The following is a 16,086-nucleotide window of genomic DNA, read 5'->3' as shown; positions in this document are numbered from 1 at the left end:
TCTCCACTGACCTTTAGACTGAGCCGCTTGTTCTCCTTCTCCAGCTCGAGGATGCTCTCGCTGGTCTGGCGCGCGCTGGTCTCCCGCAGTGTCTCGACCAGTGCCAGCAGCCGCTGGTTTTCCAGCTCTAGCCGCAGCGCGCGGCCGTGGGCGTCCGAGGAGAGCTGGTCAGACAGGCTGCTGTGGCCCGACGAACCTGGAGGCAAAGAAACGGAAGGTAAGGCCACAGAGCTATGAGAACTAAGGGTATATTTTCTTCGAGTATTTCATATAATAGCATTGTACAAAACCGCCAACATCGAGCGACTATTAATTTCAAATATGGCCGCAAAAGGTACGAGCAAGACTCCGTAGTCTGCATATTGAAATGATACACTTCAAACGACTCAATCGTTCGTAGTCCAAGGCATTCTGCGGAAAATTACTCCATTTTCCAGTGCTCCTTCTGTGACAAAGGGAGCGACTAACTACCGCACTTTCGCTCGGTGGGAGAACATCTAGGTCTTCGGAGGAGCCAAGGCGGAGGATCCGCCATGGAGTTAGGTCGGTGGGTGAACATGTGGGTTTCTCATGCGCATGGCGAGACGCTGAGCCCCGTGCGTGACGTGTGGTGGAAACCGCAAACTGGAACCAGTTCCAGGTTTAAATATGCATTTTTGCCACAGTAAAATAAGAAATTAAGGAGTTTAATCGGAGCTCACGGTGGCCGCTCGCAAGTCAGCTGGAATGCGGTAAGTCACGTCGCTTTACGTGGGACGGAGTTTATCCTTATTGTTAGCACTAACCACTCATTCTACGACAATCAGTCTGATAGAAACGGCGAAAGAAGTCCAAAAATACACCGCAAAGTTGGCGATTAATATCGTTAATGGTCTAGCGAACGCTCAGCGAAAATAAAACGTGACTGAACTGTACATACAATGCCAGTGAATGCACGCCTGCAAACGTGGTACTTGTTGTAATAGGCTAGCAGGTCTGCTTTTATTATAGGGAGAGCGGAATACCAAACGTCTCCGTTGGGAGCCCGCTGGCACACTAACGCGCTTTCCTGTTTAAATTGTCCAATAGCGAGCGTAATGTCCTGTTGGGTTTTTGCGTTATTGAGCATACCAAGAATTAATTGTATGATGTCAAGTATAGGTACCGTCTTTCTGATGTGAAGACGGGACATAAAACGCATCATCCTCCTGGTCGAACGTACCGTCCTTCTGGTCCTTGCGCAGGTTGTCGAGCTCGGCCACCAGCGATGCCGACTCGTTCAGCGTGTTCCTGCTGCTCAGCTGGAGTCGGGCGTTCTCCTCGAGCAGCTCCTGGATCCTGTCGCGGTCCATGTCGCGCTCCTGATGAGCACAGAAACACATTTCACAAGGGGTCCCTCTGAGGAGCACAGAAACACACATTTCGCCCTGGGATCTTACAGGATATTGCCATACCCACTGCAGAAAGGAAAGCTTCCTCTTGAGGAGCAAGGCACGATTAATAATGAGTGACAATCAGACACACGACGATAAGCGGCATTGGAATGAAACCTTCACTCAGATTTCAATTCCGCTCAATACACATATAAGCATAGCATTTACGGTTTTCTAATGACGGCTAAACAATCTGTTCAAGCTATAGTCGGCAGAGGCCTGAGACCTACTCACCAGACTAACATCGTTGATTTGCTGTTTGTACTTGAGCACGGCCGTCTCGAGCTCGACGATCTGCTCGCTGCGCTTCCGGGCAGTGTCCAGCTGTTCCTCCAGCATCTCCTTCGTCTCCACCAGGATCCTGTGACGTCACATACCGAGGGTCAAATACCAGAATCAGAGGGCGTCAGTGAACCCAGGAATTACCGCCAGAGGATACCTTATCTGGGGAAGGAGATGTGACAAAATAAAACACTTGAATATGTCAGATTGATATTCCCGTTTAAGAAGGAGACATGTTTTGACGACAAAATCACATTTTAACCAGCGTGAAGGTCATTCGGTGAATTAACAGTTAAAAAACTTCAGAAGTACAAAATAGATTAGCACCAAGACCATTGTTGAGTGAGTTGTGTAAGGATTATAAAGCACCCATTTAAGGAAATAATTTTAAAAAGGTCAAAATCCCAGGTAGCATGAGCAAGGAACAATTGAGAACAATCCTCAGAAACGATAATCGCATTTGTTTGAATGAAAATGACAGGAAATACAAATATCATTATTCATGCACGTAAAGATGTAATTATGATAGCGCTAAATGGGCTTCGGCCAATGGTGTAGTTTCCAGCCAGCTTCCAGTTACAATGTATTTCAGAATTGCATCAACGTATATCCGCTTCTTTGATCTATCGAGGCTATGCTGAACACTCAGTGTCGGTATCCACTGGCTACAGGCTGTCTGTGAGCCGCAGTTCAACTCCTCTGAGCCCGCCTCTGATACCGGCCACTCTGCTCTGTCCTCACCTGTTGTCCTCGCGCAGCTCGTCCACCCGTGAGCGATAGAACTCGATGTCACTCATCCGGTCCCGGTAGCGCTGTAGCTCGGCCTCCAGCTTATCCACCTTGTTGGCGCGCTCCTGAACAATGTCCAGCTCGTCCCGGTACGCCTTGGCCGCGCGGGCGTCCTGTACCAGCTCCAGGTTCTGCAGAGCGCGCGGGTAAGGTCACAGGTCAGGTCATGGGTCAGATCATAGGTCAGGTTATGGGCCAGATCATAGGCAAACCGCAACAGTTCTGCCAACAAGATTAAATTACATGGTTCCTTCATGCAGGGCTTACATGTATTGCTATGAACCAATGGCAAAACCACCATTCATCATGGAGTGAGACCCAACGCCGAGGCCGCAGCTCAATCTTGAGTACAATAACAGCTCCAGCCCGGTCATATGTTAGTACAGAGGTCTACTTAGCAATCTAACTGACCACAAATTGCAGGGAGGTAGGTAAGTGTAGCGCACATGTCAAGAAAGTTAGAGGTTGGTACCGAACCCAGGTTATTATTTCAGTCCCTTGTAAAGTTTCCGTGTCAGACTCATCCAACACAATAACCGGCTATTATTGGGCAATTTGCACGTCATGAAGTTATAACAAATAGGCATGGGGTTGACATACAGGAACAGGGCGTCGCCTTCCGGAACGAACGTTTTAATTACGACATCATACACCGTGAAGTTGACAAAAGAAAACCAGTTAAATGTTTCTGCAAAACAGTTTTGAAACCGGACCATTTTAAATGCGTTGACAATTGGCAATTTACGTAAAATATTGGGGAATAAGACGTAAACTGACTCCAAAAACTGGCATTGCAAAGGAGGTGTGTTTGATGCATTGCTCAGCGTGCTCCCAAGCCTCAATTTCAATTCTCGTCTCGCGGGCACCTCCCGTAAACATTGACAGTTGACATGCGCGATATTAAGCCTCATTTCATTTTCCAGTGTGTGAATTAGAGGTGGCAAAATGTGGACCCGAGGACCCGGTCCAAAGAACCAGTCTGGACCCATATGGGTCCAGACCGGTTCCTGGAAATTTTATGACGGGTCCAACCGGGTCCTACCATAAACTATATACATCTTGCACACTACACATTGTTGCCAAATATGAAGTGAATGAAGTGAATGTTCATTTGCACACAGTAGCTCATGAGTAATTCCCAGTGGATAATAGGCTGTTTTACATGATGTAACTAATGACACCTACAAGTAGTTTGTATTAATTGACTTTTGGGGAACGGGTCCAAATGGTTCCGATTCCAACTAAGACCGGGTCCGACTGGTTCCAGAAATGTCCAGCCGGGTCTGGTTCGAGTCTGGTTCCCAAAATTTTCATCTTTTGCCACCTCTAGTGTGAATGGAAGCGCAGTTAGTCGAACCGTGTCCAAGAAAAGGACACTGGTGGGGTAGGGGATGCGGAGCTCGCTACTGACCTCCGCTCGGAGCTTGCTCAGCGTCTGCTTGTTCGTCTCCAGCTCCTCACGAAGCTCCAGCAGCTGCTCCGTCTTCTCCTCACTGTAAAACACGCAGAGAAGCGGGTGTCAAATGCGATACTGTCACTGGGTTTCGTACACCACTAGCGTAAGCTCGTTAGACGCTGTTAAATACAAGGTGCAACTTATAAGTTGCACCTTATATTTACTGCCTACAGACGACCTCCGACATGCACTTGACACGCATTCGGCCTTTCTGGGTGTTTTATTTTTCGCCATAAGGAAAAGGGTTCCCGTCTTGGTAGCATATGTTTCAGCCCAGCTAATCCTAAATCCATCAACAAAATATTCGTCAGCGGTATTTGGCGATCTCAATATCGAACGTCCATCCTACAGCCAGACACTGGATCGCACCTCGATTCGGCCCGCACCGACCGCCCCGGGGCTGGAGCCGTCGTTCGTGACCGACCACCTGAGACGTGCAATTCGGTCCCGAAGAACAATGGAGCAGTTACAAACAATTAGCCGTGGCGGCCGGTCTGTGTGTATGTGTGTCTGTGTTAGTGTAGGTACGCGTTTGTATGTTTCCAGCGCTCGGCTGTTGGCTCGTAGAGTCAACGACACCACAAGCTCACCGCTCAGCCGACGCCGAGGTCCCCGTGAGCGACTGTCGTCAGCCATAACCCTGAAGGAGACCTTCAGTGAGACCCAAACCAACACCACGAAACCATAAGTAGTTGGTGTATATCAAGCCACCAGTGACCGACTAATGATACTCGCCCAAATTCGACTAGAGCAGTGCACAATGACCCAAACTGAGTAGAAAAATGGCCCATGACAAGCCTTCTACCACTTCCCAATCACATGACCGTGCATAAAACTAAACAAGCACGATGTGCGCCCCAATACACATGAACCAATGCCGTGCGCGTGCGCCGCTACAACGGTGCACAAAAAGCGTCAAACGGGCGCCGCGCGGCCGCGTCATTACATCTCGACTCATTTCCATTCGGTTTTTGTGGCCGTATTCGCCGCAGGCCATAGGACACATTCCGAAGTCCGAACCCTACTCGGTCGCTTCCTCATGCTGCTCTGGACTCACGGAATGGACTCCGGCTTTGCTCTAGATTCCGACAAATATACTCCGATGGCGGCCCTGTGGCCTGTTTACGAGCTGCTGAGGCTCTTCAGCGCTTTCCGCTCCAATTCAACACTAACCCACGATCGGGCGCAACCTCCCGTTCACCCTTCTATGCCTCAAACATTCCCAAAGTCCGCGACCCTACGACTCTCATGACTCTTCCCATGCCGGCGGCCCACCGCCGGGCTCAACTAAGGCGTTCCGACGGGCGCTTGATTTACAGCGGGACATTGATTTTCCTTAGCGGTCGGCGGGGCGGTAGATCACGGCATACCAGACAGTTTCAGCCCTCACCGGCCGCGAGCTGATGCACTTGTGCCGTGGAGCTGCCCGTCTAGGAACTGACGAAAGATGGCCCTCAGAAACGACGCTGGCGAACAATATATGTGTAAGATTAACAGGCAAAAGATCGCGCTTGATCGCAATGGAGCTTAGTTCAGCATCAGCCTCTTACGCATCCATGTATACGGGTAGCACTACACATCCGGTGAAGCCAGGCTAACCACATGGGGTGCCAGTCGCGAACCAGCTGATCCATCACTGAGCTGAGCTGTTCTGCATGCCGTTCGGCCCAGATACAGCGGATCTCTCAATATCCGGACTGCGGTCAAAGAGCCTCGCCGCCAAAGGAAGAACACCGACCAGTCACGGTAAGGCAATAGGTCACGTCATGCACAGTGGTGTCCCATTTCTGACGGTCTAATAGCGTCCGTCTTTAGCCGGGACGAGCCATCACCGGCCGTCACCACTGGGTTAGCGCCGGGTCACCGCCGGGTCACCTGCAGTCACCACTGGGTCACTGCCATCAGGGTCCGGCGACCGTCCGTTCCTCCACTGTGCCCGGAAGACGGCATCGCCACACGTCCGGCACTCAAGCTCCAAGCCAAGGAGGTCCACGGCGGTCAAAATGAGATCTGGGGCGCGCCCGCTGTCCGTCAGCCAGGTCACGCGGTCAGCCCGGGGTCACGGCCCGGTGACCTCGCGTGCCCTGCGGGTGCGCCGGGGTCACCCGCATGCGTCGGCTCGGGCTCAGTGGAAAATGAGCGTGCCGGGGTGCGTCGAAGGTCGGTGAAGTCGGTGGTGGTGAGGGCCAGACGGGAAAGGACGATATGGCGAGAATATGTCACAGGAAGCCCCGGGTAGCATCTGATGGGACTCAATGTTAGGGGTGAGACAGGTCAGGAATCAGAAGATTCCTTCTAACTAAGGTGAGATACAACAAGACGACCCAAGGTCCTTCAGTATGTCGAGACATTCGGAGTTCGAGCCTGCTTTGTACTCAACGGAACAAAGAGAAAACCCGGTGTTCGTGTTTGCGAGTGACGATCCTTGTGCCACAGGCACCCATAGATGAAATTTAGCAGCAGCTATCTGACCACAGACCGCGCAGTGCTGACCACTGACCAGGGACAATAGACAAAGAGCGCCACCACATCAACCACCGAACGTGGGTCATTGTCCGCAGAGCATAGCTAACCTACGAGACCCTTGAGTTATGGGCCAGGGACCACGGACGGCCACGGACCACAGATCACGGACTCAAGACCACGGACCACAGATTACAGACTTACAGAGTCCGGGACCATCGATCACCATATAGCGCGGCCATCATAGTGCGTGCTTGATTTCTGGCAGCGACTCCCGACCCTTCACAACAGCCGTAGCGCTGTTCGGTCACCGCTGGGGTAGGATTCCGTCAGCTGTCAATAATGACACAATGATCAGCTCGGCCGTCGATACGATGCCGTGAATTCACACGATAAAAGAAGCCCTACACTTTAAAGCTCGACTTAAGTTTAATAAGAGTTGGATACAAATCACTCATAGTTCCTCCAGCCTATTGAATAGCAAGAGGTCTCAAGAACCATCCAAAGACGGTCAATTCGTCGTCAGCACCATGAATCGCATGCAGTTACCCGGTCACCGGCGTTCTGCAAACGCTGTGGTCCACTGTATGAATCTAGCGCGGCGGCGGTGCGGCCTGCGAGCCCGCCACTTCCTGCCGGGTCAGCCGCAGGTCACTCCAGTCACGAGTGACACGACCGGTTCCTCGGCTCATGACGTCAACCTCCTGACGCTAACCCCGCCACAGAGCCAGCCGTAAACCTTCTGGTACTCGACTGACCGGGATATACATATTATACGGCCGACATATGCGGAACGGGTTGATACTGGGTCGGACCGGAACGCGTGATCCTCACGAGCCAGCGGCGGAGCGTGGTTATCGATAGCGTGGCTGCCCGACCACACACCGCAGATTAAACGCAGATACACGGAGGTCGTGAGAGGTTCGTGGCGCCCACGAAGAAAAACGCCCGCTTCGGCCAGTTCGCAGGAACGGCGGAGATAAAGGAGTGTTCACTGTTCAGTGTGGACCGGAAACTACAGAGATAAGTTTATGGCCAGGGTTGGGCCGGTCGATAGTGATACTGATAGTGATTGGTGATCTGTTTAGTTAAGTCGCCAGTTCAGACTTAGAAAGTTCAATCGACGCAGAAAGAGTAGATTTGTGCTGTCCCGTGATGCAAATAAGAGAAAACAAAAATATCATCGAAACATTTAAGTGTTTGGTCATGTTGATTGCACCAGCACAGGCTCGCTATGATAAAAAAATGTAAATTAGACTTTACATGAAGCCAAAAGTGACATTCCATATGTTAGACCTTTGCAGAGGCCCAGTCACTAAGAAAACAAAGCCACCATTCTTCCCCGAAAGTGTTGACGCTATGGAAACATTCTCCGAAGCCTTCGGAATGTTTAGCCGGCGCATAACTTCCTCCTCCACCGTTCAACTCATCTCCAGAAAGGTAAACAATCTCTCACTCGTTTTAGAGCTCGGTCATTATCTACGCGTTAAACCGGTTCCGTGGTCACGAAAAAAAAAACATGGAAGCAAGCGCGATTCAGAAAAGCACCTTCTTACAATCCCTGTTTTTTGTGTGCTGATTTAGCGATTCCATTTTCCTCTTGCCGCGCACAGACGAAGCTCAGGTGTTAAACGGTGCCGCCGCCACCGCGGGTAGGTAGGTAGGTACTCACAGCTCCTGTTTGACCTTGCGCAGTTTGGCCTTGCAGTCTGCCAGCTCGACCTGCAGGTGGGTGGCCGGCTGGCCGGAGCCCTGGCGACACCGGGGCTGGCCGGGGCTGTCCGGTGGCCGGCTGGGGCCCCGCTCAGAGAGGTGCTCCTGCAGCACCAGCTCCACCAGACGCTGCGGAACGGCACGGGGGGCGTGTTACACACTGCGGGAAGGTGTGTGATAGAGGACAGCCACGGGGAATTAGGTGACGAGCGTCTGCCAGTCTCACACATGAGTTTACAAACAAATTTCGGGTCCCGGGCACGTCGACTATACGGTCGTAAGTGTTTTTGGTATAGCAGGCTGGTGCAGTCTCGTCTGCCTCAGCCATCTTTGATGTTATTGTTGGATATCCCAGACGTTACACAATCAAAACGCCGTTAGATCGTATTATCTACATGTACCGACTTCCAATTTCCCACCCACTCACATGCACCCGGTACCTTCCTTGCAGCAGTTGCAAAAGCAGCGCCAATCTTCCGCCAAGCCTTATCGTCCCCCACTCTCGAAAGGGCTCAATTCGCTCGGCATACACAATATCCGCGGGCTGCTGCACTTCGTGACCTCATATAACATGATGTGGGCCCATCAAATAAAGCCAAAATGGCGTTTATCCTGTATTATGCATAATTTACGGGTGTGAGGTGGATGATTGTGCCCGTCCATGAGCAAGCAGGCTGCTGCGGGTAATTTGAGACCTGCAGCGCAGCGACCCCTCACCTCGCCACCTCATTTGAAACCAGCCAGGCTTCGCAAATAGATTGAGACGGATGGAATTTCGAGGATCGACAGGGAATCTAAATTCGGTCGCGACAGCGCCGTTGTCACCAAATGCTGACAGAAAAAAGTTCGGAGAACGACAGCTTCTTCATTCGGAGCCACGTGCTCTGAAAACTGAGTAAACCGAATCAACAAAAGCGCACCAGAATACAGAATGAAGAAACGCCACCATTTCTTCCATTTCCAGGATTGTTGGTGCTCCTAACCCTTCTTTCCCGATGACCAGTGGGATTAAAAAGTATCCGCCGTCATCCCTGCTGCCTGTGGTGTCACTAACATATCCCTCCTCCGGTCAAATTGGCACGCCGCAGGGCGCATACTCGTACACTGGAAATGGATGGATGGTCTCTGGGTCCCTGGTCCCTCTCTACCAAATAGAGCTGGTGGCTTGGAGAGGAGACATTATTACAAGAGCTCAGCCGCCGTCTAACGGGGCTCCATTGCGGTGGAAAACATGCTCGGAGATGTGTGCGGCAGTGACTGGTGTGGTTTGTAGCTATGCTAAAAAGCAAGTCATTCAAAAAACGTGCATCGCGTGGACTTTCAACATAAGGGTAACTAATATAGGCCATGACAACAAAAGAGGCCTTTTGATACCTCCCAGCATGTACTATCAAATCTGATTGGGAGTCTATTATGAGGCGATTAGAATCTGCTCGTCATGTAATACCGGCACGAATCTCCATTCAGCAATCAGCATGTCTGCAGTGACCTATAATGATAACGGAAGCTGACATGCTGGAACTAGGTACCTACGGAAGGTACTTCTAGTTCGCACGCGACAAGCAAGGGTTAGGCGAATTACGAGATGTATTTGTGAAGATTTGTGGTTCTCGAGCTTCCTAGTAGCCAACTGGAAACCGGCATTCTCACGAATTACAGTGAATTACTATGTAACGGTCCATTCAGATTGATCCCGTAATCTTCTCTTCTCACGTTCTTCTCTTTGGCTTACAACAGCGACCAAATAAAGCTGTGCAGCAAAATGAATACATCAAGAACATTCTAAGTCCGTGTCTACAGTAGGCATTCAAACAAGGCGGCCCAGACGGTGCCACTAGCCCAGCTCCGTGAACTTCGCTACGGTGGATGTTTGACCACTAACCATCATCTAACGATAGCCGGTACGCTAAACCGTACCGAGAAACCGTCGAGCGAGGATGGTCACCATGCGGCAGTGACCATTACCTATACTGTCCCAGAACGCGGTAACGTGATGTGAACAGCGAAGGTCAGGGCAGCCGGTCGGCCGTGACGTGTCACGAGCCCTCACGAAATATCACGGAACATCACGGCCCATAAGAACGGCTATCACAGATCGCAGAGGGTGCACCGTGTTCTCAACCTACCACTAGACTTTTGGCTTCAGGCTCTATGCTTTTGGATTGAATGAAAGAATCATCACCTAGCGAGACAAAAAAAAAACGACAAATTTATTTAACAAGCAAGCTATGTACAAGACAGCGACTTATGTTTCCGGCAACGTGCTTGATCTTAGAAATAGATGTTTCGGGTTCAATGGGCGATGGAAACATGCTTCAGACATCTGTGCAATCTTGATGAACAACATGTTACGGACAAGAGCAGGAATGTAGCCCGAAACGGCAAGAAGAATACATGATAAGTTTTTTATGTTATGTCATGTGTGTCATATGGCCTAAGCAACACCGTGACATTGTTATCATCCAGTATAAATGTCAAGTCTTCTAAGCATCTAACTGTAACACAACTTCGGTACATAAACTAGCAAAAAGTAATAGGTAGGTATGTGGTATTAGATCACAGCGATAAAACGGCATCCTTAAAAAAAAAAAACGACGGAAATTCCCAGATGAACTGTCTATATTTATCCATTTCATCTTTTACCCACCCCATGTCTCAGCCGCAACCACTTCCCCATCCCGTATACCATCCACGGTCCCTCTCTCACCATGTTGAGGTCATGCCTCCCCCCCCCCCCTCACCATGTTGAGGATTTACCTCCCCCGTACCCCACGGTCCTACTCTCTCACCATGTTCAGGTCGTCTCTCTCCCGCACCAGTCGTCGCACGTGGCCCACCAGCAGCTGGAGGTGCGGGTCGTCGTCGGCAGAGGCTGCCTGCTGGTCGCTCCACTCCTGTGTCCACACTGTCTCCGGGTTGTCCGTCACCTGTCGGAGAACGGGGGTGGGTTAGACAGCTGGAAGCAAGGGGGCAGCGGTTTTAGCTCAGTTGCAGATATCTTCCAAGCGCCCCGAGATCTAGCATCGTACATAGTGAGTGTGCGTAGTGCGTAAGACGGGCCTAGCAAGTAGCAAAGTTACATTCGCCTCAGAGGATCTGCCGGGTGCATAGCCTCAGAAGGTCCAGCTGCGGGCATGGGTCGAGCTTTTCCAGGAAAGTTGGTGGGGCAAAAAGTCACCATAACAGCAATGCCCGACTGTCAAGTCGAATAAAATGCTAGGCTGAAACTATTCCTGTCATTACAGTGATAATCATTAACATCGAAAAGACATTCAAAGGCTCATCAATTGATTTGCAACGCCACAAAGTCCTACAAATGAGCTTAAGTTGGTAGGGCACAACTCTTATTGGTGGGGCAAAATGGCAAGTTGGTGGGGCGGCCGTCCCACCAACTGTATAGGAAGCTCCGCCCCTGGCTGCGGGTACGCACAGCGGCTCCGCCCAGTCGCGGTGGCCAGGGCTCGGAGTAAGGGATTGCCGGATGCCGGATGAAGTGCCGGTCCCAGATGAAGGCCACGTGACGTACCGAGGCTGCGTGGTCAGCCCGGTCAGAGAAGGGCGTGGCCGACGGGAGTGGCACGATAAGCAAAGCGATTCAGAGTCAGATTTCAGACCTCGTAAATGATTCGTGAACGTGACTGTCTCAATCAAGCTAAATCAAATGTCCCTGTGTAAACTGTTATTAGTAATGCAATCTTACCGCCGTAATTGACGAACGATATACGTATATTAATAATTGATGAAGCTTGATTAGTTATCAATTCAGTTAAGCCATCAGCTCAGTAGCAGATTTGGTATCAATGAAATTCCCATCAGAGCCAACGCGGGACGCAACACAAATGGATCGAGTTGGATCGAGTCGTCGTACAAATGGATCGAGTTGAAAACCTTATCTCCCTCGAGCATAATTTGACCGATATTTACCCCATTTTGAACCAGAAATGGTCATTTCCCTTGTCCGCAGACTAAAGAAATAAATGCATATTCAGCTTGGTTTACGAGACCCGGCCTAGAAGGATGGAAACCGGCCAGCAAAGAACACTACTTTTACGGCATATTGTGACGGACATAACAATGTCCGTCCAGTAACAGCCCATGAAACCAATTCCACGAATGACTGCTGGGGCTCACCTTCAGATCTGCCGCTGAGAACAGCGTGCCGCTCAAGTGGAGCTAATCACGATAATGGGGTGGCGTCCGGCACTAATGGGGTGCCGTCCCGACGCTTTACGGACCTTTCAATGAGCGATGCCCGTGATGGCGTGAGAACACGGGTGTCCGTCCGGCACTGAAGGGGAAGGGGGAGGACCCTGACAGAAGCCACTGACCGGGGCTGTTCACCGTCCTAGATCGTCCAGTGGTCGGCTGGTACTTTCAGTCATAATCCAAGGCATTCCGATATGATTAACGCTTTATACATGAGCATACATATTACTCGCAAGTACGTATAATGCATACGACTGCGAGTTACAAGACCGAGTCCTCAAGTGAAGAAGTGGACCGTATAAAAATAGCATGGATAATAATTAGGTTTTCGCAATAACTCACGATTGAAAATACGAAGGGCGCGATTAAGCTTTCCTTTTGATCGTGATCATGAGCGTAAGCCGGACTTTTTATCAGACTGCGTATTACGAGGCAATTGTAGGGCCTACCGTATTAGAATTAACCGTTATACACATTGTCTGAAATTGTTTGTGCATTTTTTGTTTTTTAATGTATAACGACAGTGATCGTATCACATGATCGTATCACATCCGGAAAGACAACTGTGGACAGGACAGTCAGAGCGTAAATTTCGACGATCAAAGTCGTTTTGCTTGGTCAGGTAACAGTTACACGGCGACCATTGAATTGTGCGTTGGCATGTCCACATACGATTTTTGTTTTTCTTTAAAAAAGGCCCATCAGATGTCGATATCACAGCAAGAATCGCCTTGAAACTGGTCCATTTTTTCTTCGAAAAAGTGCACTAAGAAACGCGGCAACGCCGCTAAATTAATTCTAATCACATCAAATCCATCACCTCCATCGCAAGCCACTTGTCAGTGACCCAACAGTCTCGAAATGGAAACAACATTGAGCCTGTCCCCACCCCCTGATTACGCTGATGACCGATACGCTCCCCTGGGCATCACATTGTGCGTCAATGTGCGGAGGCAGACCCCCGAAGCTGCCACCCGAACAGCGTAAACACACGAATCGATACCGGCCGCCGGAGGAGGGCAAACAAATGGCCTCAGATCACGCTCTGGTTTGCAGGAGCACGCTATCCGTACGGCAGTTGGCGGTGAGAAACGAACCGAAAAAAAAACACCGAGAATGTAAGGTAAATACTTCCTAGATGATGGCAATTCACTGCTCAGGAGACAGCTTGGCATTGACATGCGTCAATTCACTGCGACTTGCACCAGAAGAAACGGGTGTGCCGACTGCTGTGTATGGATATTGTGATAAATCAAACTATCACCAACCGTCAATGTTCTGTGAGCACGTTTGCATACTCCTTTCTGCTCCAACCCTGTGCTTTACTTACACCGGAAGACTGGGAGGGCGGGGAACGTGCCAGACGTCTGCGCCATTCACGCGCGTGAGTCGACACACGCCCGCGCCCATCACATTACAGGACAACGCTCCCGGAGCTGTCAACACGGCTAACACAGCTCGGCAAACGGGATGTGGGCCACGGGCGCCGCCAGGCACGGCAGAGGGGGAGCAGGGACGCCGACAGGCACGGCAGGAGGGGGAATGGGGGCGCCGACAGACACCGCAGAAAGAGGTATGATGTAGAAGAGATAGCGATAGACATAAAGATAGAGAGAGAGCGAGAGAGAGAGAGAGAGAGAGAGAGAGAGGAGAGAGGAGAGAGAGGAGAGAGAGAGAGAGAGAGAGAGAGAGAGAGAGAGAGAGAGAGAGAGAGCAGAGAGCAGAGAGCAGAGAGCAGAGAGCAGAGAGCAGAGAGCAGAGAGCAGAGGGAGCTGGAATGTCGGGGAATAAGCCCAGCCGGCCTGTCAGCCCCTTGAGCAATATATGGCGTCAGTTCACTGGTCAGCTCAGCTCCCGTGACGCCTCTGACCTATAGCTCACCCTAAAATGAGTCGGAACGCCCCAGGGAACTCCAGGCCAGCACTTAGTGAACACTAGAGGTCTGCACCGGCCGGCTGCAGCCGCGGCTGGCTGCAGCCCCACGGCTGTGGGCCGGGGCGGCTGCAAATATCTCCAAGAACACGGCTACGGCTGTGGCCACGGCTGTGAGATTTCAAGCTCAATCTTAAGTACTCAAATATAAAATTTTAAATCCTTAATCTTACATTCTGATAAGCAGTCTAGCCTGTAAAAATCATGCAAAGGATGCCCAGCAACATTGAAAGTGGTGAAGCCTTTGAAAACCTGTAATGGTTTTACCATTTGCTGTAGGGGAGTTTGCACTCTGGTACAGAATACTAATTATAGGTACCAATTGTTCCTTCATCATCAAGAGCTTGACAGTTTCAGAAAATGCAACATGTTGCATTGTCACATCCCTCTCAAATCAATCTCACCTGGTCATTAGGAGAGCACCTTACATCTATTGAAGACGAGCGTTCAATAATTCTTTCAGGTAATAGAAAAAATCACGCCTAGGTAAAGGCAGGTAAAGGCTTCATAAAATATCATCTAAAATAACTCTTAGATGTGTTTCTGGATTTTCGGCAAGTCCAATTACATAATATAAAACTGGCGCTTTATGTTCTAACTGGTGTGTGAGTAACCGCTAACAGAAAATGCTGATCAACGGAGCCAATGGAATTAGATTATAAGTGAGCATGAACCTTACTTACGGTTAATTCACATGATGGTGAAAACCCTGAACACGTAATTCACATGACGGTGAAAACCCTGAACACAATATTTCTTACGCGAGCTGTTGACTTTACTAATAAAATGACGTTTACTTCTGAAAATGTAAAAATTTGATGATTAATCTTTTTTTTTGAGAGCATGTTTTTAACTGTATAGCAGTATTGTTTATTAGTTATGATTTTTATGGCTGTTTATAGTGACACAAAACAATTTATTGCCACTTCTTTGCTATTGACGTCATTAAAAACTCAATAAAAATTTTTGATTGAAAGAGGCAATTGTGGCTCGCACGTCCTTAGGGATTTGAGCGAAGATCATTATTTGGAAAATCAAAATAGATGAATGTTTTTCTTTCTTGGATGCTCACTAGTGTTTTGATGATGCCTTGCATATCAAATTAGTTTGAGACTTGCTCAGAAGGCTGCTTCAAGCCTGGCATATCACACCCCAGAAAATATGCAAGGTAAGAAAGAAGCAAGAGTTTTGACTAGACAATCACTGTTTGACAGTCTATCAACTTCAGTTTCATTTTCCATACCTAACATTGATAATGAAAAGCATCAGGGTCTGTTGTTCTGTCCTACAACCATGCTTCAGGATTTGGCATTAGATATCTACACTGCTAGTGCTTCTATTCTGGTTCGTTGTTTATGTTTTCTGTTGATGTAGGTACCTACCTACCCATCTTTCTTAACCCCTTGCAAGGGCTTGTGTAGGCATGCGATGCGCATCAGGCTTCAGGCCTTCGGCCTAAAGCCAGATACACAACCACTTAACCTATGATGCTTCATGAGCTTGAGAATCTATAGCCCATTGCAATGTGCTTTTGGCTATATGTTTCAACTAAAAACAACTTATTATACGAGTATACTATTTGGTTGCATTTCATTGAAAGTATCCACGGCCGGCTGACGGCTGGCTGCCCACAGTTTGCCACGGCTGTGGGTGGCTGTGGCTGTGGAGCCACGGCTGTGGGGCGGCTAGGCTGTGGAAAATTGCAGCCGTGCAGAACTCTAGTGAACACCACCGAAATTGAATCACGATCCTCAGAAAAGGTTACAAATTTATCCAGGAGCGTCATCCGACGCCGCACAGCAACAAGCTATTCGCTGCATCGCGCAAGAACTC

At 49.6% G+C, this 16,086-nt stretch overlaps 1 protein-coding gene across 1 annotated transcript in view; it reads right to left on the bottom strand.

The window, feature by feature from the left end:
* Positions 1-16,086, bottom strand: part of LOC122383751 (girdin-like) — a 116,453-nt gene that overhangs the window by 13,149 nt on the left and 87,218 nt on the right. Inside the window, exons 5-11 of the mRNA XM_043370494.1 lie at positions 10,905-11,042; positions 8,075-8,244; positions 3,895-3,976; positions 2,436-2,614; positions 1,647-1,773; positions 1,202-1,340; positions 12-196 (exon numbers count right to left, since the gene is read on the bottom strand). Coding sequence (XP_043226429.1) covers positions 12-196; positions 1,202-1,340; positions 1,647-1,773; positions 2,436-2,614; positions 3,895-3,976; positions 8,075-8,244; positions 10,905-11,042 — 1,020 coding nt within the window. The remainder of the gene's footprint in view (positions 1-11; positions 197-1,201; positions 1,341-1,646; positions 1,774-2,435; positions 2,615-3,894; positions 3,977-8,074; positions 8,245-10,904; positions 11,043-16,086) is intronic.

This window comes from Amphibalanus amphitrite, unplaced genomic scaffold (assembly GCF_019059575.1).
Source record: "Amphibalanus amphitrite isolate SeventyFive unplaced genomic scaffold, NRLGWU_Aamphi_draft 000172F_arrow, whole genome shotgun sequence".
NCBI classification, from domain to species: domain Eukaryota; kingdom Metazoa; phylum Arthropoda; class Thecostraca; order Balanomorpha; family Balanidae; genus Amphibalanus; species Amphibalanus amphitrite.
This window is presented reverse-complemented; position numbering and strand designations above follow the sequence as displayed.